The 24,716-nt window shown below is 35.1% G+C and overlaps 1 protein-coding gene across 4 annotated transcripts in view; it reads right to left on the bottom strand.

Moving 5' to 3' along the window:
- The window catches only part of EPS8 (epidermal growth factor receptor pathway substrate 8), a 167,888-nt gene that overhangs the window by 41,428 nt on the left and 101,744 nt on the right, over positions 1–24,716 (bottom strand). For all 4 annotated transcript variants that reach the window (XM_053555723.1, XM_053555725.1, XM_053555726.1 and 1 more), the window contains 11 exons: positions 24,137–24,216; positions 21,847–21,923; positions 14,625–14,692; positions 13,114–13,275; positions 12,794–12,943; positions 8,677–8,759; positions 7,988–8,124; positions 3,645–3,718; positions 2,259–2,385; positions 456–544; positions 55–129 (listed from right to left, as the gene is read on the bottom strand). In XM_053555723.1, coding sequence (XP_053411698.1) covers positions 55–129; positions 456–544; positions 2,259–2,385; positions 3,645–3,718; positions 7,988–8,124; positions 8,677–8,759; positions 12,794–12,943; positions 13,114–13,275; positions 14,625–14,692; positions 21,847–21,923; positions 24,137–24,195 — 1,101 coding nt within the window. In that variant the 5' untranslated portion in view covers positions 24,196–24,216. The remainder of the gene's footprint in view (positions 1–54; positions 130–455; positions 545–2,258; positions 2,386–3,644; positions 3,719–7,987; positions 8,125–8,676; positions 8,760–12,793; positions 12,944–13,113; positions 13,276–14,624; positions 14,693–21,846; positions 21,924–24,136; positions 24,217–24,716) is intronic.

Below are 24,716 nucleotides of genomic sequence, written 5' to 3'. Positions count from 1 at the left end.
GGCATTAAAAACCATACTAAGAATGATTACTTTCTTAAATTAATAAAATCTCACCATATTTAATGGAGTAAATAGAAAATGAACCAAGTCTGCAGCACTGGGGTTCTGAATGTGAGACTTCAATTTGGCCTATAACAGCAAGAAAACAGAAAAATATTTTACTAAGGCATAGCTGAACAAAAGATAGACATTCCAAAAGACGGACTCAGAGTAAGAGTCTTAACAACTTGTTTCACTTAGTATATTCACCAGCATGGGTAGAGTGAGATCAAGTTCATTTTTTAAAAAACTAAGAGTTATTACCTTTCAACCAAGTCTCTTTAATATACACACACATTTTACATTGTTTGTGCTATTTTCATTAAAAGCAAATCAAACATACTTATAAAAAAATGGCAACACTTTGATCTTTTTCATTTACTTCTTCTAACTCTACATAAATAAATGTCACTCACCAGCAAGTTGAATCCATGTTTGAATTTTTGGAGGCAGTCAACAAACTCATCAGGAGGAGGGGGTTTTGCCCGTAGAGTTAAGACACCCTCTAAGTGAAATAAATGAGAGGAGGGATTGGCAAGAGCAAGGTTCCAAGAAAATTGATTAAATGAAAAGACAAAAACCTCACTTATGAGTGTGAAGTTTAATAATCTTTTCAGACACCCTCCCTAGTTACTCCACCACATCTCATAGTCAGACTGCAACAAACTGAGAAGACTCAAAGTTTGAAAATGACTGCTGTACCCTTAGCAACTACAACTACTCGTTCAATTCCATAAACATATATTGTAGCTCTTCTGTGAGCCTATCATTGTGCTTGTCACTGTGAAGACTGAGTGAGTGTCAAGCCCTGCTCTCAAGGGCCTTAATACCTAATGGTAGGCACGAATCAGATAAGTAACAGAGATGGACCCACTAGGTGTCATGAGAAGAGACTGCAGCTGGTGGGGAGGTAAGGAAATGCATACCTAAAAGATGTTTCATGGAGAAAGTAGCGTTAATGCAGGGTTTTAAAGGTTTATTCAAGGGTAATTTTGTGGGGAAACAAAATTTATGGTTGGATAAAATTAACATAAGCAAAAACATGGAAAAGGAAACTGTGGGTATATGAAATAAACGTAAAACATAAAAGCAGAGAAACATGAGAATGAAAGGTTAGATCAAGGTTAGACTGCACGTATCCTTGATTACAGAGTGAGGGGCTGGACTTAAATCAGTATGGAATAAGGAACTAACATGCTTTATAGCAGAAGAGTGAAGTGCCTGACTTAGAGGTTTAGAACGTTCTCACAGCAGCAGAAAGAGTAGAGGCTTAGAGAGCTGGGTAAAAAACGAGTGACACCTTGAAAGGGATGCTGGTTTTGAAAATGAAAAGGGAACAAAACTGGACGTAGGAGACATTGAGAGAATAAAATTGTTAGCTATAAGCTAGAGAATAAAATTAAAGAGAATCTGTGAATTTGGAGCTGTGTGACCAAGAAGCTAATAGTCCCTTCAGAAAGAATACAGAAGTAGTAAGATGTCTGAGGCATTAGGAAGCAATAATACTTAATTTCAGAATATGTGAGATATTTCTAGCTATACACATCTAGAAGACAAAGCTCAAGGTCATATGCTTATTATATAAATCTCTATAAGAGAAAGATTTGAAATTATCTGTTGGAAAAGAATGTTTATTTACTAATCTTTCAAATATTTCAATCTATACTATTTTTCCAGAGGAAGTATAAATGTTACCTCTATAATTTTAATTTTATTTATTTTGGGGCCATCTTGAAGAGCTTCACTACAGCATACTTCAAATTTGCTTGTGACCCAAATAGTCTCTTTGAAGCTTTGTGATAAAAAAATTCAAATTGACATTTTTATATATTTTAACAAAAAAAGGTCAACATTTATACTTATCAAAATAATGAGGTCCTATGTTTACAACAAAATAAATCCTAAACTGAGAAGAATAGAGCTATGACTTTGACAGATACTAATTTCATAACTATAGACAGATGGTCACAGCCTGAACCTCAGAGTCTCTGTGATTCAGGTAAAGCATCCCAGGGTCTTTCTTTATTGTTGCCAACTCAGAACCAAAAGGGATTCTGTCCTAGACTATCCCGACTCTTTGCCTAAGTCTCTTATGCTACCTCCAAACTAAAAAGGGACTTGGTCCATGGTCAATGGGGCTCGCAGAACAGTTCCCAAGAATAGAAGTTCCGTTTAGCATGGGAATTCTGAATAGTCTTTAGAAGATTAAGAAAACCTACCTCCTGGTCCTTTCCTTTTACTTTTCTTAGTTTTCTTCCTTTTAGAAAGCTCAGAAAATGCTTCAGCTGCTTTTTGCAGTTTGGTGATAAAAAATTCAATGTCATCCAAAATATGGTTCAAGATTTGCTAGAATTAGAAATTAGGGAACAAAATATAAAACAAAACAAAAATATTTTTGCCTTGGCTATATACGCTGTTAGTCAGTAAAGAACAGAAAATTGAAAACAAATGAAAAGAAAACAACCCCACATGTAAATTTCGAGTTGATCACTACTTCTAAGAATCAAACCAAATGTATCTGTGCCAAAGAGTCTGACATTTACATTTTTTCTTTAGCTTAATTTCACTCTATTTTCGAAGTCATCAAGAAAGCATTCACAATATCTGCTTGGGCTGTTATTTTCAATTACTCTAATTTTCTCATCGTGTTCTCCCACACAAAGTTAGAGGGAAAAAATTCTAAGAAACACTTTGTTAGAACAGCACTGAGCATTTTTGTTTTCCTAACAAATGTCCCCATGAAGAACTGACAGTGTTATTTCACGGAATTAAAGGTATAGAGAATGTTGCAATGAACAAACCAATACAGCTAACATACAATAATAGGCATTGATCAGAGTTTTACATGACAAACCAGAATGACGCATTTTGCTTTCAGGGATCCCTGAATCAATTTGGACTGTCTCATGTTCTACAGTCTTAATTCACTCTCTCCACTACGTGTGAAACTTGACACTCTTCCAGTCAAAAAACAGAAATCGAAACTTCTGAGAGTAACAAGTAGTAATATGAAATAAAAATTAAGTGCCAAATTTCAAATTCCTTTAAGTATGTTTTTAAATAAGACTATAATATGTGCATAGCGTAAAAAGTAATTATGTTAACATCACATTCTATAATTATAACACAGGGCATTGCCATTCTACAGGAAAATTACAATGAAAAATAAAAATACACCTTTATAAAATGTATCAAGCATTAAAATTTACATACCTAGCCTTAAAAAATGCCACTTAACTTTTATCTTTTAGTTATCCTAAAATACATTCTTGATAAATGCCAAGAAGATATATTTCTAAAAGTATTTCAATTACAAATTAAAAATTATGAGACAAGAAAAACTGGATCGTCCCTCAAATTTGATTAATGCAGCTTAAATTCCTTTGCCAACCAGTTAATGTGCTAGTTCTTCTGTCACAGCCCAAGTCTACTATCTAAATATTAGCAGAAAGGCAAAAATAGTTAAGAAAAAAAATAATAACTCAAAGGGCACTAGGAACAAAGTTTTCACAAAACATCTTTAGTTAAGTCAATTTCATTTCCTTGTGAATATTTTTTTTCCTCTGTTAAAAAAGCCAACATCTAAAGATGACTGCTGCACTTACCACATCCCTGTCAATTCGAGCTGCCATCATCTCAGGAGTTTCTTCCTGCTCATAATACTGCCTTGGCTTCTCATCTAGAGAGAGGAGAATCACAAGTCTCTCACCCTTTTGCTTAAACATTACCAATAGAGGTAATTAAAATATGAAAAATAGCTAGAAAACAGTGTCATCTGCAAAACAGAACACCTTCCCTGGATACACAAATAAAAATTGGGCTCATCGTCCATGAACTGCATCCTCACCACCACTCACAGAAGCACTCGGGCAGAGTTAAATATACAAGATCTGGCAATTAAGTTCACAAACTTGCTACCGTGAACTTCCAAATAACTGTAGTGGAACATCCTCCCTCTCACCTGATCTGACCCCCAATGACTTTTTTCTTTGCTAGAAGATAAAGGAAATATTGAAAGGACGGCCTTTTGATGACATTAGGATATCAAGGGTAATGCAACAACAGCTTTGATGGCCATTCCAGAAAAAAAGCTCCAAAATGGGTTTGAAGGGTAAACTAGGCACTAGCATCAGTGCACAGCTTCCCAAGGGGAGTACTTCAAAGGTGACTGTAGGGATATTCAGCAAGGAGGTACGCAGCACTTTTTCTAGGATGAGTTTGCAAACTTAATCATCAATCCTATAGGCCTTCCCACCTTCATGATGTTTATTTATCCTGTAATGTCCCCTGTATTCTTCCTCTTCCTAGTGTCAGCTACCTGTGGAACCACCCTAACTTAACACCCTTTAATTCCTTCATAAGCAAGAAATACAAACCAGCATTTAAGCACCCAATTCTCAAAATTCTAAGGCAACAAAGCTACTGATTTTTATACATCCCAACACTGTGACTACAATAAAGCTTTGAGAGTTCTGAGAGTAGACTGCTTCTTAAAATTCTAGTGTAATTAAGCTTAAAACCCACAATGTTTGGCTCACTAATTTTTTTTTTTTTTTTTTTTGTAGAGACAGTCTCACTGTACCGCCCTCGGGTAGAGTGCCGTGGCGTCACACAGCTCACAGCAACCTCTATCTCTTGGGCTTACGCGATTCTCTTGCCTCAGCCTCCCGAGCAGCTGGGACTACAGGCGCCCACCACAGCGCCCGGCTATTTTTTGGTTGCAGTTTGGCCGGGGCTGGGTTTGAACCTGCCACGCTCGGCATATGGGGCCGGCGCCCTACTCACTGAGCCACAGGTGCCGCCCTTGGCTCACTAATTTTAAACCATATGCTTTAAAAGCAGAAATATCTACAGGAATTTACAGATTAAAACTTAAACATCGTAGGCCTTCAAGATGTTACAATTGCTCAGTTGGCTAGAGCATGAGGTTAATCATGAGGTCTTTATCATGAACTCCCTTTTGGTATGAGTCAGTTAACACTCCCACTAAATAGACAGTTGTCACAGATATTTCATAGTAGGTTAACTTATAAAATGTCTGAATGGGACAAGAAAAATGTATTACCATGAATGGATAGATAACTCATGATGCATCATCATGACTCACGAAGTTCAATACAGAGAACTATAAAAAATATTAAAAACTCTGACTACTAGCCTGCTCTGTATCTGACTACTAGCCTGCTCTGTACTGCCTTTACTTATAACTGGAACATTTGGGGAAAAAAAAAAAAAAAAGAAAGAAGAAATTATTGAGCCTTATGAAATTTAATTAGTGGCGATTAACTACTGTAAGATAATTAAAATTTACACATATGAAGTCTTGCCAGTTAGCTGCTATCTTCCACAGAGTCAGTTGCTATCCTGGCTGTAGTGGGCTGCTGTAGAAAGTGGTAGGTTGAAGTCGAAATACAGTTATTTCTGGCATTTTGTCGGGTTTGAGCCACTCCTAGGAACCTGGGCACACTGCCACAATTCTACAAAGATCTTTTTTGGAAGTCAGGGGTAGACATGTTCCTGGGATTCAAAGAAGGAGCTGTTCAGCCTGAGTCGACCAGTGCCTTCAGGAGGACCAAAGATGTTTCTTATGAGTAGGAGGAATTTCCAACCAAAAACTAGCCTGGATCCAGACAGAACATCCTGTGGGTAAAGTGTTGTGTTCTGTTTGGCCTCGTGGTAAATTAGAAGTTCTGAGAACCTTATCGCACTATAATTTAAACAAATGACATCACAGAGAGTATTGTAAACAAAATCTAATGAGAGCTAAGAAACCCCTGGAGATAAATTCTCTCTTTGTTGAAAATTACATTGGGTTTAACATACGTTTTTAAAAGTTTGTTCAGAATGTCTGTAAACTTAGATTCAAGGAAGACCATTTTGATTGCTCTAAAAAAAAAAATCTGGAACCACTCCACCAAAACAATCAACAACAAAAACCTTAATTAAGTACACAAAAAGCAGAAAACACAATGAACTCCTACTTATTCTTCTTAAATGCAACATTTTAAATACAAAGTAGATGAATAAAAACTTAATAACAGAAACTGTTATTAAATTCAAGTAAATAATAATGCTGTTCCTTTATTTTTGAAAATGGACACTTCAAAGATTTCTTTCTTTCTATTGCCTCTTTGGCAGCAGGGTTTACAAATGACCCTCTGAAAATACCTTTAAAAATACAAGAAACCTAAACAAAATGAAAAACAATTCAGAAAAAAAATGAACTCACAATGAGAATGCCCCCAAATCATGCTCCCTGTCCCATGCTAGGTGCTCTGACAGGCATCATGTGCTTTCAGGCTCACAGCAACCTGTGTATTCACCTCCACTCTAGACACAACACTGGAGTAGAGAGAGCCCTTCCCCAGACTGTACAGGTGGACAGATCCAGAGCCCAGCCTCTGACACACCAAAGTCAAGATGGTGTGCAGCATCACTTATTCTGGCAAAGAAGTTATTCTGTTTAACTATCCTGTATACATAATACTTTACTAGGTAAAGAATAAGTGATTGAAGAAGTCCCACTGGAGTAGAAGTCAAAAACAAAAAAATGAGGCTCTAGAGTTCTTCAAATTCAAATTTGCTGAATCCTAATTTATTCATCCTTAAAGAGAAGAAGCCAAACATATTTTAAGGCATTTTTTGGTGATAAAAATTTCAGATTCTAGTAAAATATTCTTATATACAAAAAGATTCTTATATACACTAACATCTATGTAATAATTGTTTTTGAAAAGAATGTCAAGGTAAAATGACACTAAATACACAGGGCTCATTTGACAATTTTAGCCAAATGATGAAAGATTTCCCCTCTCCACTGCCGTACCTACCACTGTCCCGACAGTCTTTCCAACACCACAACAAATCTGTCTAAAAAGAGATAGTACTCAGGGGCCAATAAATGGAAATGATGTAAAATTCAAAAAAGAGTCCCTTATTTGGTATATATTCTATTACCATCTTCTTCTCAGTCAAGTGGAACATCTTCTCTTGACATTAAAAAAAGAAAATAACTCTAATCCTAATACCTTGTTTATTTGTTTATTTATTTATTTATGTTTGGTTGAAATATGGGTACTTATGATTAGGCTACATTGTTTGGAAGGTAAAGTCTGAGTTGTAACTGAGTCCTTCACCCAGGCAGCAGATGTGCTCAATACACACCCTCCCCCCAACCTTGTACCTGATAGGTGGAAGCTTACTGAACCTCTTTCCCCTAACCCCCCTTCTTGAATTCAATTGTTTTTCTTTAGTGTGGGCCTGTAGGTGTTTATCTACTAGTTTCAAATAAGTATTGAGGACATGGGATATTTGCTTTTCCATTCTTGAGATTTTTTACTAAGGAGAATGTTTTCCAACTCCATCCAGCTAAATACAAAAGACATATAGTTTCCATCTTTCTTAATGGCTAAATAGTCTCACAAAGTCTTAAAGCTGCAGACACTGGCATGGGTGCAGAGAAAAGGGAACGCTTATTTACAATGTTGGTGGGATTGCAAACTAACACAGCCTTTTTGGTAGGAAGTATGGAGAATACTCAAAGAGTTAAAAGTAGACCTTCCATTTGATCTCACAATCTCACTACTTGGTATCTACCCAGAAGAAAAAAAATCATTTTATTACAAGGATATTTACATTTGAATGTAAGCAGCAGCTCAATTCACAACTGCCAAGAGGTGGGAACAACCCAAGTGGCTTTGGATCCATGAATGAATTAATGCCGTATTTATTAAATGGCTGGTCTGAACTCTCACAGATAATAACCTGAACAGCATCAATACTTAATTTTCCTTTATCTAAGATTTAATGTTTTAAACCTAACCTCAAGCTTCAGCTCAGCAATCAGCATCAGAATTTGAAAGCAAGAACTTTCAAACAGCAAGACTTTCAAACTTTGTCACAACCCAAAGTAAAGTTTTCAGTCAGTGTTAATCCTAGAAATACTCACAGTCCCCTTGGTCAGCTGCCCACGCAGACCAGGCGGCCACTCGGCTTCTAACATCCACCTGGGTAACAGTCCCAGGGGGTGCAGGGGCAGGAGCTCTTGGTGGAGGTGGTATCCCAGGGTCCGCCTTGGAAATCATCCTAACAAGTAGGAAAACAAACTGAATTCTTGCCATCTCTATTTTTATAACACATTAATTCTCTAAATTTATGATATTAGTTATTCAATCTGGAAAAGAACTATGTAAAGGAGTGATAAATAGCTCCTAATCATTCCATATAGATATAAATTTATTTATACATGTATATGAAATACAAAACAACTGAAATTCAGCTGAAAACTGGGTTACATTTTTTTATGGGTCTCTTGTGATTTAGAAAGGTGCTGGACCAATTATAGCCCTACTGTCTCATTTGTATTCCCCTGGGCTACCTTCTTTTAAAACACTACTTACCTTTTGTGACTCTCTGTGACTTCCAACACAAGTAAGAGAAGCCAAATCAGAGAAAAGATCAGAAACATGGACAGAAAGGAACAAACACGGAACAGCAAACTTGGAAGAGCAAATGTGTCAAGACCACAGGCTATAACTGATAAAATACAATAATGTACTTGCATTAAAAATAATTTTTCTAAACCCTTTTAGAAAAGGTTTATCGATTCTCTTCCTTAATTTCTTCTGATGTTTTTACCTGAGGGCATCAGGCCGCCTCTTCTGTTTCCCTCCTTTACTGTCACTGACGGCACTTTCAATATCTTCACTAATTAAGTTTGCCTGCAATGAGACACACGTTACCTGGGAGGTTATACATTGCTCTGAATCTTGAGATGTAGGTTAAAACAGAAAAAGGAATTATGTTCCTTGTCTAAATCCATAAGCATCTTGATACAAAGTCTTTTTTTTTTTTTGAAGACTGCTTTTAAAACACAACTTTTGAAGGTTTTTTTTATTTTTTTATTTTTCAAGTTCCAATTATATATATATATATATTTTTGTTTTTTTTTGTAGAGACAGAGTTTCACTTTATTGCCCTCAGTAGAGTGCCGTGGCGTCACACAGCTCACAGCAACCTCCAACTCCTGGGCTTAGGCGATTCTCCTACCTCAGCCTCCCTAGTAGCCGGGACTACAGGCACCCGCCACAACGCCCGGCTATTTTTTGGTTGCAGTTTTGCCGGGGCTGGGTTTGAACCCGCCACCCTCGGTATATGGGGCCGGTGCCCTGCTCACTGAGCCACAGGCGCCGCCCCCCAATTATATTTTTAAAAAGTGGGAAGGTGATATCAGCAAGATGTCAGACTAGGAACTTCCAGGCCCTTGTTACTCCATGAAGCATTAAACAAACAACTAGAAACTGACTAAAATAGTTTTACAGGAAATTAGTGTGGAAATCAGTCAAAGATCTACAACAACCAAGAAAATGGTCAACCAATAAAAAAAAAAACACAGTCAAAAGGACAAGACTTTTTTTTTGCCTTGTACTTGCCCTTGCTCCACCCCTTACCTGGCATGACACAGCCCAGTTTGACTGAAGTGACGGCTCAATCCCCAGTTCCCTTCCATAAACCAGCAAGAGCAGAGTGCAGCAAACTTGCAATGTTCTAACCTGTCTGTAAACTACCTAAGGGATTGGTCTCTGTGTCACTTAATTTTAAGTGAAAATATCCAAAAGCTAGGAGAAGCTGAATGAAGCAGCAGGCACAGCTTGTGTAAACTGCAAAAATACTACATACCTACAGATGCTGGGGTAAGAGATTACTGACTGAGAGATTAAATAGAATAGCTAAGGCCCAAAGAAGAAGTACAGGTGAACAATCGCCAAAATGTGGAAACAGCCTAAATGCCCACCAACCCAGGAACAGATTAACAAGCTGTGGTATAAATACTATTCAGTCATTAAAATGATGGAGATTTTACATCTTTTTTATTAACCTGGATTGATCTGAAACACATTCTTCTTAGTAAAGTATCAAGAATCAAGAATCCAACGTACTACTGAATTCTAATATGAAGCCAATAGGCAATCTAATACATACCCTCATAAGAAAAAAACTCAAATTAATTCAAGGTGGGAGGCAGGGGAACAAGGGAACAGGGAGAGGGAAGGAGGAGGGAGGATGGGGGGGTCCCCTCTTGTGGGCAAGACACAATTATAAGAGGGACTTTACCAAACAAATTGCAACTTTTGAAGTTTTTAACTGTCAACTATATGAGAATAGGATGTAAAAGCTGAAGAATTTTTTAAGATTATCTAATCTTGATTTCCCTTACAAAAAAGCCACTCTTAAATAAAGGCAAAGATAAAAAGGATGTGCCCACGCTGAAAATGTAAGTGTATGGTGAACGTGAGACTGGGTGAGCATCTCCACCTGCAAAGAAGTGAGGGGGTTAGGAGCAGCTGTGGATGGAGAGTGCAGTCTCTGCCCATTTTCATCCCCAACACCACTGGACACTCACTGATGCACTGAAATAAATCCCCAATAAATCCCCAGGAGAGTCGCTGTTAGTTTAAAGCAAATCCACTATATCCATGGGATGAATCCCAACACTAGGTTGTACCATTTTTGATAACAAGTTTGTCATTTCTGGTTACACTTGACTTTCTGCAAACGATTAACTCTTCCAATACTTTCCTGACAAGAACTTTTATTTGTTTCCAGTGATTATTGCTCTATATTAGATTGCTGCTGAGATGTATTCACCTTCTATATTCATGCCCGCTTGTACTCTGTCACTACGTATGTTGTCCCAATCGTGTATATTGTACACTCTTAGAGTAAGCACTGTAAATCATAAGATCTTAAAGGTCATCTAATCTGTTCTCGTGTGTGTGTGTGTGTGTGTGTGTGTGTGTGTGTGTGTGTAAAGACAGAGTCTCACTGTACCGCCCTCGGGTAGAGTGCCATGACTTCACGCTGCTCACAGCAACCTCTAACTCTTGGGTTTACGCGATTCTCTTGCCTCAGCCTCCCAAGCAGCTGGGACTACAGGTGCCCACCACAACACACAGCTATTTCTGTTCTCCTTTTATAAGTAATGAGACCGAGGAATACTGGAATGAAATTGCCTGGCCGAGTGACACTGCTAGTTGATGAGAGTGCTGATGCATCCCCTGTCCAGTGTGACTTCCACATGAGCACCCTGGTTTCAATAAGACATTACAAACATGATGTCAATGCTTCCTGTTATGTGGGATTTTAACACTGAAGGTGAAAAACAAATAAATAATAAAATAACAACAACAACAACAAAAAAAAAAACCCAACCTGAAGTTACCCAGGAATTTTCAACTTCTCATAGGGAGGCTACTTTTAAGAAAAATTTTACTACAGAGGTGGGCAGAAGCTTTGTGTAAATTCCCATAATAAAGAAATTTTAAAAATCAAATGTGACACTGGAAGATGAGACACATAAAAGAAACTGCATATCTCATTGCATTTCTATTTTTAATCAGCCAAGGGAAAAAAATGTCTCATATGTGCAATACCGCACCAACGAATACATAGTTGCTTAGTGGTGACATGAGCCCTTGGTTAACCCATTGAAACAAATCCCGGAATCTTAGCAGAGACGTAGGATTGAGTAAATTCATCTTGCATCCATCGCTATTACTCTCCCATATCCCTTGTTCTCAAAATTGAAACCCCGAAACTTTACTCTGAATAGTAGCTCTTAGCTCCGAAGGGGACTTTTAGAGAACAGATACAAGCATCACATTTGAAATGTTGTTTTAACTTAGTCCTCTAGATCCTTGTGTTTTTAAAATGTTGGAATTAAATTTTACGATATTTTCAGAGCAAAATATTATCCTTAATAGTTATTGATTTAATATATTTAGCCTTAGAAAATTCTCAATAAACTTTATGACTTTTAAAATATTCTAAATAAAAATCTGATGAATATCACATACACAAATTACCTAAATGCCCGTTCTTTTAGAATAAGGTTTTTAGAAAATCATCTAAGACATGAATTGAAATTAGAAGAAAATTATAAAACACATGTTTATAGTTGATCCTCATTTATTCTATCATATTTTAATGTCAAAAAATACAGCAAAGATTAAATGACTCTTTATGCTAATCTTTCAGACTTTATAAAGAAAAAAGTTACATGGATACTTCATAATCTATAACAAAAATGATAAATTATTGCCCTGTCATAGTACCAATTAACAGAAAACAATTTCTCTTTCAGAGGAATCAACTCAGGGTAAAAAGATATTCAAGGCTGGAGATAATTTCTAAGGTCCTATAAAGCATCACAAATTATAATCATTTGAAATTATACCGTACTCTGAATAGAAACTTTCAGGATATAGCCTATTATTACTGGCTTAACTATTTTCTCCTATCACTTGAGAATTACAAATCTTGAGCATTTATTCAAGTCACATAATTAAATGGTGAACTTTAAATCAATGTTGTGGGAAATGTTTAAGAACTTCATGGCAATAATCCATGCTGTGTGATAAGTGCAGAATAAATTAAGATTGCACGATGACTTATTATCCACAAAGCATGATTTCTGAAGAATCAGTTCTTAATTTTAAGTCCAAGGCACTTGATGAGAATTTAATACATCATCTATCCTTTAAAAAATAATCCATCTGATTTTTTAGTATCATTCTAATTTCTCCTTTATTTATTTGGCATGGAAACCCTATGGAATATACTAAGTTATTTGTTTTTCCTACAAAATTCTCAGAGATTAAAAATCTAGTACCTAACAGCTAGCCATATGATTAAAATAGGTAATGCTGCCAGGGCACCAGCTTAAAGGGAGAAAAAAAGGTTATCATTCTTTTACCTTAATCTCATCGCACTGGAACAGATGAAGATCTGGCTTGTTCTGGGTTGGCTCTTTGCACACTAGGGCAAGAATTGAATCATAGTTGCATGAATGCATCACAGCTTGGCAGTGCTGGATTGTGCTTAAAGGAAAATTCTCCAGTTCATTCTATAAATAAAGTAAATATATTTATTTTGTCAAACTTTTTGGAAACTCATTTCCAAACATTCTTACCTGATTTTAAATGTTAATATTTGTGCACATTCTTAAATATATATATTTATACATATATATAATTTATATATATTTACACACACATATAAATTTTACAAACTTGCCTTTGATTCTAAATCAATCAGGCTCACGGCTCTGTCATCCACTTGAAGAATCATATCTTGAGTCCATACTTTGCCCTTGGCATCAAGCAATTTCAGCTTCCGTATTCCATCATCAATAGTTATCATAGCATCTTTCCGATCCAAAATAAAGGTAGTCAAGTGCTTTTGATTAGAAAAAAAGAAAAAGATTTATAATACACACAAACACACAAAACCTGTTAAGTACAACCTTTCTGAAAGGAAGTAGAATTAACCTAATTGAGAACACCCAGCAGAGAAATGAGGGACAAATACAAAATACTCTAAACTTTACATCTAATTGAGAGAATAAAAGTCAAGCAGGTTTTTCTTGAACAGAGAAAATGATGTCTCAACTCATAAGTTATCTTAATCTGTTTCATACAGAGCCATGTTGAACTACATAACATGGCATAAAAACAAACTCTTTTCAGCTTAATTAACATGCTCTTAAAATAAATTCCCCCCTCATGATTGCAAGAGGGACTTTACCTAACAATTGCAATCAGTGTAACCTGGCTTATTGTACCCTCAATGAATCCCCAACAATAAAAAAAAAAAATAAATTCCCCCCCAGTTTATTCTATTATGGTTATTTAAATGCTGAACAAGAACAGGCAATTTATATGGCAGCTTCAAAACTATGGACACTAATATTACAGAGTAGCGACAGCTCAATCACAGGCTGTAACAACTGTCAAACTAGTCCACCTCCTGAAACCACTTAATGAAACAAAACTGTTTAAATTTAATTAAGCATACTTGAGATATAGGTAGAAAACTGAAAATGAGAGCAATTTGAAATTACTGCTCTGCTTAAATATTTTCTATTATAAGCAGAGGTCACCTAGATAGATTCTAATTAAGAGCAAATATCTTAAAAGATAACAATAGAGCAAAAACTAAAAAAAGAAGCCATTATTTAAGTGAACACAGTAATGACTTTAGATAAAACTAAAAATAAAACCACACACTAAAACTGTCAAGGGCTTAATTTCAAGAAGAATCTATAGTACAAAGTGGAAGGCTTTGTCCTGTTTTAACTGAAGTAAGTCTGGCAATAAAAGTGGTAGTAAGTATGATTCTTATTTATTTTTTATGAAAATAAAAAATACAGACTAACATAATACATTTTATGTAACATCTCAGTTTTAAAAAAGTCTTTCTAAAAAGTCAGCAAAACTTTATAGAAATACATTATAAGCTAAGAATAGGGGGAAGGGGGAAAGGGAAGGGAAGGAGGAGGGAGGTGGGTAGAGGGAAGGGGATTGGTGGGATTACACCAGCAGTGCATCTTACAAGGGTATATGTGAAACTTGGTAAATCTGTGAAGCTAGTGAATGATGCCCCATTATCATATCAATGTACACAGCTATGATTTAATAAAAAAAAAAGAAATACATTATAGGAATAAAAGAAAACATAATTCTGATTTTACTTCCAATTTTATATCCTACAAGGTTCAATCTAAATTAAACACCAAAGCATCTTACTTCAACACGGTACTGGGATATATCGGACACACTACTGACACTGTCCCGGGCGTAATTCTTCCTTTGCTCTGCAACAGAAATTTAAAGAGCCATTATTTATCTACTAATAGGCCGAAGTTCATATACTGGTATCATGTGGCTATGTGTAAAATTAGTCTATCTCACTTACAAATATAGTAGCTAACAAGTCACCATTGTGTATGTATCTGAAAATACTCATTATTCACAGTAAATCTAAAAACCACAGGAAAGCCTAAATGACAGGCAAGAACAATTTGACCCGCTATAAATTTTTTAAATTCCAAAGGTTAACAAGATTATAAATGTTCTAAGAGAAAGAGTTACTTCATCTGAAGGTTTTATTAATCAGGAACCTACTACTTGGCAAAAAGATAAAAACTGGCTAGTAAATTTCATTTGTTAATGCATTGAGATCAAAATATAATTGAAAATGTTGTCATAGATATTATGTTATACAAGTTATGCTATATTAAAATAATAATCACTACAAAAAAATCTTTCAAAACATCAATTATGGAAAGTGTTAGAGGAGATTCAAGAGATGATTCAATTTGAGTAAAAGCCATCAAACATCACAATTTTCACACATTTATACAACACACAAAAGTGCTACTTAGAATTGTAGCTTCTGAAGGAGAAATGAGAAAGTTAGGTAGAAAGTTTTGTACCATGCTACTTAAAAAGAAAAAAGAAACCTTTATTTTATTTTCTGAAATGCTGCAAAACCAAAAAAGTTAAATCAAAATATAAAATATGTGTTGGCAATATTTTATATTTGTTATTTTCTTTTTTATTCTTATTTCAACATGAGACACTTTCTGAATTTGCGTGTTATTCTCACAATGCTAATCTTCTCTGCATTGCTCCCATTTTAGTATAAGTACTGCTAAAGTGAGCTCTATTTGTTACTTTGTAATCAAACAACTTGACTATTTGTAAATTCAGAGTTGCCCTATTTATTCTTAACAGAATTCTATGATGAAAAAGAACTTTGAAGGGGCACCAGTAGATTTTCAGTTCTAGCTTTGGCTCTGTCAGTAATTAGAAAACTAAATTTGGACCACATACTTAATGTCTTAGACTACAGCAGCTTTTTTATAAAATAACAGGGTTAAATCTAAATGTACTAAATTCATTAAAAATATGGCATACCTATACATGTATGTTATTTAACTTTCCTAACAACCCATTTTTTTTCTTTCTTTCTTTCTTTCTTTTTTTTTTTTTTTTTTTGAGATACTGTCTGACTCTCACACTGGATAGAGTGTCATGGTGTCACAGTTCACAGCAACTTCAAACTCTGAGATCCTCTTGCCTCAGCCTCCTGAGTAGCTGGGACTATAGGTGCCTGCCATAATACCCAACTAGTTTTTCTTTCTTTCTTTTTTTTAAGTAGAGTCGGGCATCTCACTCTTTCTCAGCTTGGTCTTGAGCTCCTGAAGTTAAGCAATCCACCTGCCTTGGGTTCCTGGTGTACTAGGATTAGAGGTGTGAGCTACCGCACCTGGCTACAACCCATTTTTTTCCTAACAATAAACATGTTTCGTTCAATTAATATAGAAACCTTAGATATTTCCACAACAGACCCTGAAATGTTCTGCTGAACATACAAACAAAGCAAGTATGAAAATATAAAGTGCTTACATGCAGACTCAGAATGTTAACAGAATTTTTAAACTAATAAATTTTGTTTCAAAACACATGTGAAAGTCAATTTCCATTTATATTTACTTTAAAAATTTAGAGGAAAATCTCCATAGTCAATGTCATTCTGATATTCCAATATATTTTATTTTTGCTTTTGCAGCATTAAAATTTCTTAATAAAAACAGACACACTACAAAATGCAGTCTTTGCTACCTTTCTTTTTTTGTTTGGATGATGACCTGAAGAAGTATGATCCATCTGTTCCTATTAAAATAATGTGATCAAAAAGAAAGCTCTGGTTTCACCTCAAATTTTCTAATTTAACATAACAAAGCATAAACCTTCCTTTGCTTGACTATGTTCTACATATTTCAAAAAGTGAACCACCATGATTTCTCTGATTAGTGGAAGATTAATAAAAGTGAGAAATTAAACATAGAAAATTGTTCTTCAGAGAACCATTATGGGTCTTCCCATGTAATATGTAATTCAGGGATACATCTGACAAAAGCACTTCTGAAATAATCATTATTTCAGAATCACTTGTTCATCATATTCTAACATAATTGTCCATTGCAGACTTAGGACATGAGGGTAGCTCTCCTTTCTTTGATCTGACCTGAGGATAGTAGAAGAAATGGCAATAGTTGCCATGGTATCCAGTTGTAATATGGTACCTCAAGGATGTTCAAATGCTTCACTGAGTCTTTCAGATAAGTGATTGGCAAACGGTTTAAAATACTGTGTAAACAGAATATTTAGATATTCTCATTACAAAGTAGTAAGAATGTAGCCCCTAGACTTTCCTTCTTTTTTTTTTTTTTTTGCAGTTTTTGGCCAGGGCTGGGTTTGAACCCACCACCTCTGGTATATGGGGCCAGCGCCCCACCCTTTGAGCCACAGACACCGCCCCCCCAGACTTTCCAACACATAGTTTCTCAATTTCACAGCAACATAGTTTACAGAAACAGAAAAAAAAAAAACTATTCAATAGCATTTTAAAACACTATGATGTTAACCAGTCACTCTGATTGCCTAGAAGATACAGTGTCATTTATAACATTCCAAATTCTGAACCCATTTCAGAAATTCCTACGTAGTTTCCTCACCCATTTTATTTAATAAATAATATGCATGTTATAAGAAATTACCTGTTAAAAATTCTTAAGTATATAAATGCCATAAATAGGTTTACAAATAAACTAGCAGTTTCAGTGATTTTTAAGTCAAAAAAGGTTCACATTAACACGTTAATAGGCAATGTTGAAAGAAAATTCCTAAATTCAATTCTAATACATTTCTTATTTATGAAAATCATATGTACCCACGAGACCAGATGTAAATAGTAATTATGCTCCTAAGCTGAAAATTTCACAAAAGCCTTAAAACGGTGGAAAAAACATAAGTCTCTCAACACTACTCAAGGTGAAGCCTCTCACGAAGTTCACCCTTCCCTAACAGTGCTTTTTGTCTTTGGCTGGGTATTAGAATGACCTTTATAAGACATAGGGCGGCCCCAGTACCCAGAAGACTCTCATGTTCACTGGGCTAGGGTGCAGCAAGTGCTCCCTGGGCAATTACCATGTGTAGCTAAGGTTGAAAATCACTCCAAATCTGTGTAAATGTCAGGTCATCAACTGTTGCTATCTCTTAAAACAGAAAAACTTCCTTTCCAAGTCAAGAGTGGTTGGATGATGTATTAAATAAGAAAGAAATAAATAATTAATAAATGAATAAATCTAGAAGTAGAGCTTTGGGTTTCTAGTATTATAAACCGCTCAGTATAATATAAGAGCGAGTCACTGCCTAACCCTCCCCCATTTCTTTTTCTCAGAATCAATCAAAGCTAGGAAGAAAAACTTGCTTATAGTACCACTGGTTGTATTTCACTATTTTTCCTATTAGCTTTTATTCCATGGTCTGGATTGTACAAATCCAAACAGAGGGAATTAGGTAAATTCAGTAACCAATAAAGAAAATCTTTACCTATCATTTGAGCACTATTGATATCCCGTCACAAAAATCAATATCTGATTTCCCAGATCAGAACTAGTAAATTTAGGTCTCATTTAACTCTTTAGCTACCATAATTACAACTATAACAAATACGCAGGCCTCAGTATTTAGGTATAATGCCCTTTCACCTGTGTTTCTATTTACACATAACAACATGTGAGACAGCTAATATTCAGAGATAAAGCTAATATTTAGAAAAATTTTATTTTCTCTTTCTCTTAAAATGTTTTTAGAAAGTAGGGACTTGGCCATTATAAATAAAAAAGTAACATAAAAGCAGTTTCTGATATTTCTCTCTCTAAATAAAACAATGGCTGCAGCTCATATTACTTTATACTTACAAAAACTTTCAACCACAGTAAAGAATTCCTTTCCTACTAATGTGTAATATATAATTTCCAAAAGGTGCTTCATGGGAATCAGTAAGGAGTGCTAAGTGATAATTATAAGCTCTATCATCTGGCAACTACTGTAACAGGGTTTTTAATTTAATTAATTAATTTATTTATTTATTTAAGACAGAATCTCACTTTGTCACCCTCAGTAGAGTGCAGTGGCATCACAGCTCACAGCAACCTCAAATTCTTGGGCTCAAGCGATTCTCTTGTCTCAGCCTCCTGAGAAGCTAGACTACAGGCGCCTGTTACAACGCCCAGCTATATTTTGGGGGAAGGGGGATGGAGGGAGGGAATTACATCTTACTCTGGATGAGGCTGGTCTCAAACCTGCAAGCACAGGCGGCCAGCAGCGTTGGCCACCAAGAGTGCTAGGATTACAGGCATGAGCACCCGGCCTACTGTAACAGTTTGACAGATCAGTATCTGAACCAAAATTCTGTTTTTAAAAAACAAATTGAACCAAGATACTGTTACTGTTTGTTCAAAAACAAATAAGGTCAATTTTTAAGGGTGCATCATTTAAACTGATTTTATTCCTGTTCAACAAATCATTAAAATGGCTTATCCCATAAAATTAAAAGGAGCTTTAAACTTTTCAGTGAAGTTGGGAATACTGCCAAACTGTCTTTTGGAGTTGCCTGCTCTTACACATTCTATCAAGCTGAATTTTGACTCTAACATTTAGCCCAATTTCCTGAGAGTCTTTAATCAGGGGCCATTTACTTCTTAAGAATTTTTTTTTTTTTAATAATGAGAATGGGGGAAAGATAAATGGGTTTTAACTCTTAAATGCTACTTGAATGTGTGTAAAAGGCTGAGCTCTAATTATAATAATGCAACCAAGATCAGGAGAGAGAGAAAAACAGAAAAGGAAAGCTAGGTACAAAATGAAAAACGGGTAAGAAGGATGTCTGTTCAGAAAAGTGGTATTTTCAGGAACATTGCTTTGTGAAAGCTGAATCAAATACTAGGGAAATATAGGAAAGCTTACAGTAAAGTCAATTACACAGGAAATCACTGTGCAGTTTATAGGTTCTTATATTCAATTCTTATCATTATCTCTCAGAGAAGAAAAAGAAAAGCAGAAGAAAGCACAAATATATTTTCCTACTTGTTAACATCAGGAAACTTAAAGTTAAAATGAGATTTGAGAGAGTGACTATCATATTTACCTAAAATTATTTGGCTTCCCAATAATGTGAATCTCAAAGTTACTACAAGTACTGGGAATAACAACAAAGTACTACTAATCGGTAATTCTGTGAAATGTGAGTATTTTTGGAGATGAGATGACTCAAAGCACCTGATTATTTATGGCAAATGGTCATATTCCAAATTCAGTGATAGCTAATGCAAGGTGACCTTGATCTTTTCTAGGAAGTTCAGCTACTCAGAACATAGCAGAAAACTCATAAGTAAGTCCTCTTTGTGGTTGTAGAGATATCACCCTGTCTATAATTAAAATTTTGCACATTTTAAAATATAAACTAATGGAAAGACTGTTAATTCCCCACTCATAACCTGTTACTAACAAAAATTTCTATCTCATTTTCCAGCCCAAATATATGAAAAGAAATGCTAGACACAGGCATTCTAACAACATGGAAAAGTGACAGGCCTGGGATCCAGACACATGGAAAAAGCATCCCCAAATAATCAAAAGGGAAAATATTCTGAATGACACGGTGTAAAGGTAAGGAAGGCAGCTTCTAAGAATATCACAGCGCATAAGATAATGTGCACACACATGACCAAACTTTGAGTCACCAAGAGAGGACAGATGCCACACCTGAGGGAAGGGACTATTTAATATATTTTACAAGTATTTCCCATAAAAATGCTTTTAAGTTTTAGTGCTAAAAGACTTTGACAAACTAGCTGAAAAAAAAAAATTCAGAAAATTTCCAATTCCTAATAGCAGTCGCTACTCACGCTAGTCTCATGAAACACGTGGAGGAGAAAGAAACTAATATTTGTTTTCCTAAGTAAGTGTTACTTTGTCAGGGATGATAGTGATCACTTGCTGGCTTAGAAAGGTCTTGGATAATAAGGAATGACAAAACCAAGTTATTAAAACTGTAGCATATTTTAACTGCTTTCATTGAATAAATTAACATACATCCCCACAAAGCAGATTTACTATCGTATAAAAGCACAGTTCACAATAAATTTTATAGGATTTATTAAAAAATATTTCTAGAGTACTATAGAGAGTGATGTCTGGAACATAAGTTTAAAAATATATGATGAAGGTTACCTCTTGATCATGACAGAGTATCACTATGTTTAGATGTATTGTATAACATCATTTGGAGGTAACAAAAATTACATTTGAGGACTTCATTCTCATATCAACCCTAGGAAATATCCTCATTATGCAGATAAGCAAAATGAGGCACAGACAGGTAAAGTCTCGAGATCACTCAGCTAATAGATAACAGAATTTGATTTGAACGTAAAAAGTCCAGTTCTAGAGTCTTTGCTATGAACAGTACTATTGGGATTCTCTATTGTTTTGCAATACTAAAAAGCTATGTAGACTGTGAATAAACAAATGCCTTTCATAACATATGTGGTATATTTCAGGAGTCCTCAACAACTTTTTTGTAATGACGTCTATTTTATATTTTAAGTTTAAAAAATATTATGTCTATCTGAGACAATCTAGCGAAGGCATTGGAAGTTAGAGAAAGATGAGAGAGAGAAAGCTTATTTTACAGTACAGAAAGAAATTATATAAGAACTACTACCAATCCCTATGTAATACTACTCAAAAGGTTGAAGAGCTATAAAGAAAAATTTGTCACCTGTCCGCCTGCAATCAGCTGGATTAGTCATGAAAATCAACAAACATATTATAACAGTAAGTGGGAAAACCCACCTAAGTAAGCATGAGTGCCATACACAGGACTTTCAAAAGCCCTGCGATACATTTCATCTGTAGTTTTAAATTATATAACAGCAAGCAGAGCTTTGGTAGTTTTTATAAAAATCCTTCTTCAAAATAATCCTTATCTAGTAATCACTACTTCATGCCAAAGAATGTAAACAGAGTGTGTGTTCCAACTATGACTCTGAAACTATAATTTTTAAAAAGTGGACAGATACAGAATCATACCCCATCAAATAAACAATCGTACCATAAAGGGCCTTTGCACTTGGTTTTGAACTGTGTTCTCTGTCCATCTGAGAAAAGGTGGGTGATGATCCGTAGCCACTGCAATAAAAAGAAGTGGTCATTGTGTTGGGTTAAAGTCCAAAGTAAGTAATAGAAACTCAAAACTAGAAAATAAAAATTCCAGTGTATCATAATCACCATGTGTTTTTTAAAACTATAATTGAGTTTACATTAACTGAGTTTGTCAAATTAAAATGAGCCAGATCCTGCCCCAGGTAAACGGTGAAAAAATAAAATATAAACCATATCATACTAATGAGGCCCCAGGTTTGTGCAAATTCTAGCCTCCCCTCAAAAACCAAGTCAAATTACAGCCAAGAATATTCACCAAGGTTCATCCTACAATTCCTCTACTAGGTATATGTCCAGAAGACCAAAAATCACATTATAACAAAGATATATGTACCAGAATGTTTATTACAGCCCAAATCATAATTGCTAAGTCATGGAAGAAGCCCAAATGCCCATCGACCCACGAATGGATCAATAAATTGTGGTATATGTACACCATGGAATATTATGCAGCCTTAAAGAAAGATGAAGACTTTACCTCTTACATGTTTACATGGATGGAGCTGGAACATATTCTTCTTAGTAAAGTATCTCAAGAATGGAAGAAAAAGTATCCAATGTACTCAGTCTTACTATGAAACCAATTTATAGTTTTCTTATGAAAGCTATAACCCAATTATAGCCCAAGAAGAAGGGGAAAGGGGAGAGAGAGGGGAGGGGATGGGGGAGGATGGGTAGGGGGACAGTAATTGGTGGGACCACACCTAAGGTGCATCTTACAAGGGTACATGTGAAATTTACTAGCTGTAGAATATAAATGTCTTAACACAATAACTAAGAAAATGCTGTGAAGACTATGTTAACCAGTTTGATGAAAACATTTCAAATTGTATGTAAAACCAGCACATTGTACCCCATGATTGCATTAATGTATACAGCTATGATTTAATTTAAAAAAAAAAAAAAAGAAGAAAGAAAATTTAAGTTTGCCATACTGAATGAAGATCTGAGTGGTTATCCAGTTATAACAAGTTCCCAAAGATTTAAGCTTAAGATATAATGTTATGATGTTGCTAAATACTTAATTGTCAATAATTGACCTAAATAACACTTCATCATTACATCTGACCTCATTTGCTCTATTATCCAGCCTTTTGTTACTATAAATAATGTGTTGTGCAAAGTAAAAACTGATTTATTTGAATTTTATTCATTTATCCGGTAAACATTTATTAAATCCTGAAACCTAGAAGAATAGGGAGGATGGGAGGAGGAGACAGCATACTGTTAATGACAAATAAGTAAAATGGTTACAATGAATGTGATATCTGGGTAAAAACTAGTAGATATGACATGTAAAACCAAAGAAGGATTAATGTTTTGTCAACATATCTAAGAAGATTTTATCACCAAGTTGACACTTAAGCAGAATCTAAAACAATGGAAGAAAGATCAAAAATCAGGCAAAGAATTACATGAGGAAAAGGCAAGTGGAACTGCCTCATGAGAGAGCACAGAGTTTAAGGAAAATGAGTTAAGGTGACGTGCTCACAGCAAGCAGATGAGTGGCTGATGAGGCAAAGGCAGAGTGAGGGCTTTGACACGATGCCCAGACTTAAATTTTATTCTCTGGAATAGATATAGTAAATATTATCTGTTCTGAAAAATGAAGAATGATTTGTACACCACAACAGCCAATATCAAATAACAACATTTAGTACCATATACAGGGTGTCCATAAAGTTCATACAAGGTGTAGGACAAGGGCCACTTAAATCAGGGTTGTGACTTCAAATTATACCTAGAGACACTGGGATTATTTTGTTTGTTTGCCCAGTCTTTACTTGTTTGACACTACACTAAATATCTTGATTGTCTTAGCTAAATGACAAATGTGAGTATTTTATGAACAACAATAGAATGCTGTGGAGAAACTCAAAGCTCTGAAATTTATTTTTGACTCTAAAAAGCAAATAAACTACCAGAATGAAACATCTTCCAACTATGAGATCATTATCACTGGGCTGATGTTTACTTTACCATCTTATTCTTAACAGATACAGTAAACTTCTAATGATAATGTGTGTTAGAAATACAAAGTTATTACATATTAATGAGGAATGAACTATATAAAGAAGCTAATTATTTCATTAAAGATATTAAACAATCAAAACAACCAAATCGAAGCCACCATATCAAAGCCCCCCCAAAACAAATCAAATATAAACCTTTCAACTTACTTCATTTGAGATGGGTATATTCCAAAACCACTGGGATGATTAGAAATATGACCATTCATTGTGCCTTTCACACCTATGTTCTAAAAAAGGAAAGGTACAAAGATTAAAGGCAATAAAAGCAAGCAGTTTCAAAAGTTATTCATTCAACAAATATGTGTTATTGACAGGAATGATGTGGAAATACTAAGATAAACATCTCTACCCTTAAAGAACTCAGGCTCCAGAGACACACACAGATGAACATGTAAAAAAAAAAAAAAATTCAATTGGCATCTAGCATTAATAAAATTGTAAGCAAGTTTAGGTGAGTAAAAGAAAAATCTAAAACATAGTTATGAATCCTCCAAGTTTACAGAATTATTCTACATTCTGCTGAAATATAATCAACTGTCAATTTTATAAGATGTTATTTTGTTCATTGTTTCATTACGAAATTATAGTCATTAAATGAAAAAATTGAGAAATACAGAAAAGTAGAAGGGAAAAAGTATTACCGAGAGTCCTGTCATTAAAGAGCACCATTAAAGTCCTTTAACTACCTTCCAGTCCTTTTTCCTACATGTCCTTTTCCTTCCTCCCT

This window comes from Nycticebus coucang, chromosome 12 (assembly GCF_027406575.1).
Source record: "Nycticebus coucang isolate mNycCou1 chromosome 12, mNycCou1.pri, whole genome shotgun sequence".
Taxonomy (NCBI): domain Eukaryota; kingdom Metazoa; phylum Chordata; class Mammalia; order Primates; family Lorisidae; genus Nycticebus; species Nycticebus coucang.
Note: the sequence above shows the minus strand (reverse complement) of the source record. Positions and strands in the feature narration are given on the sequence as shown.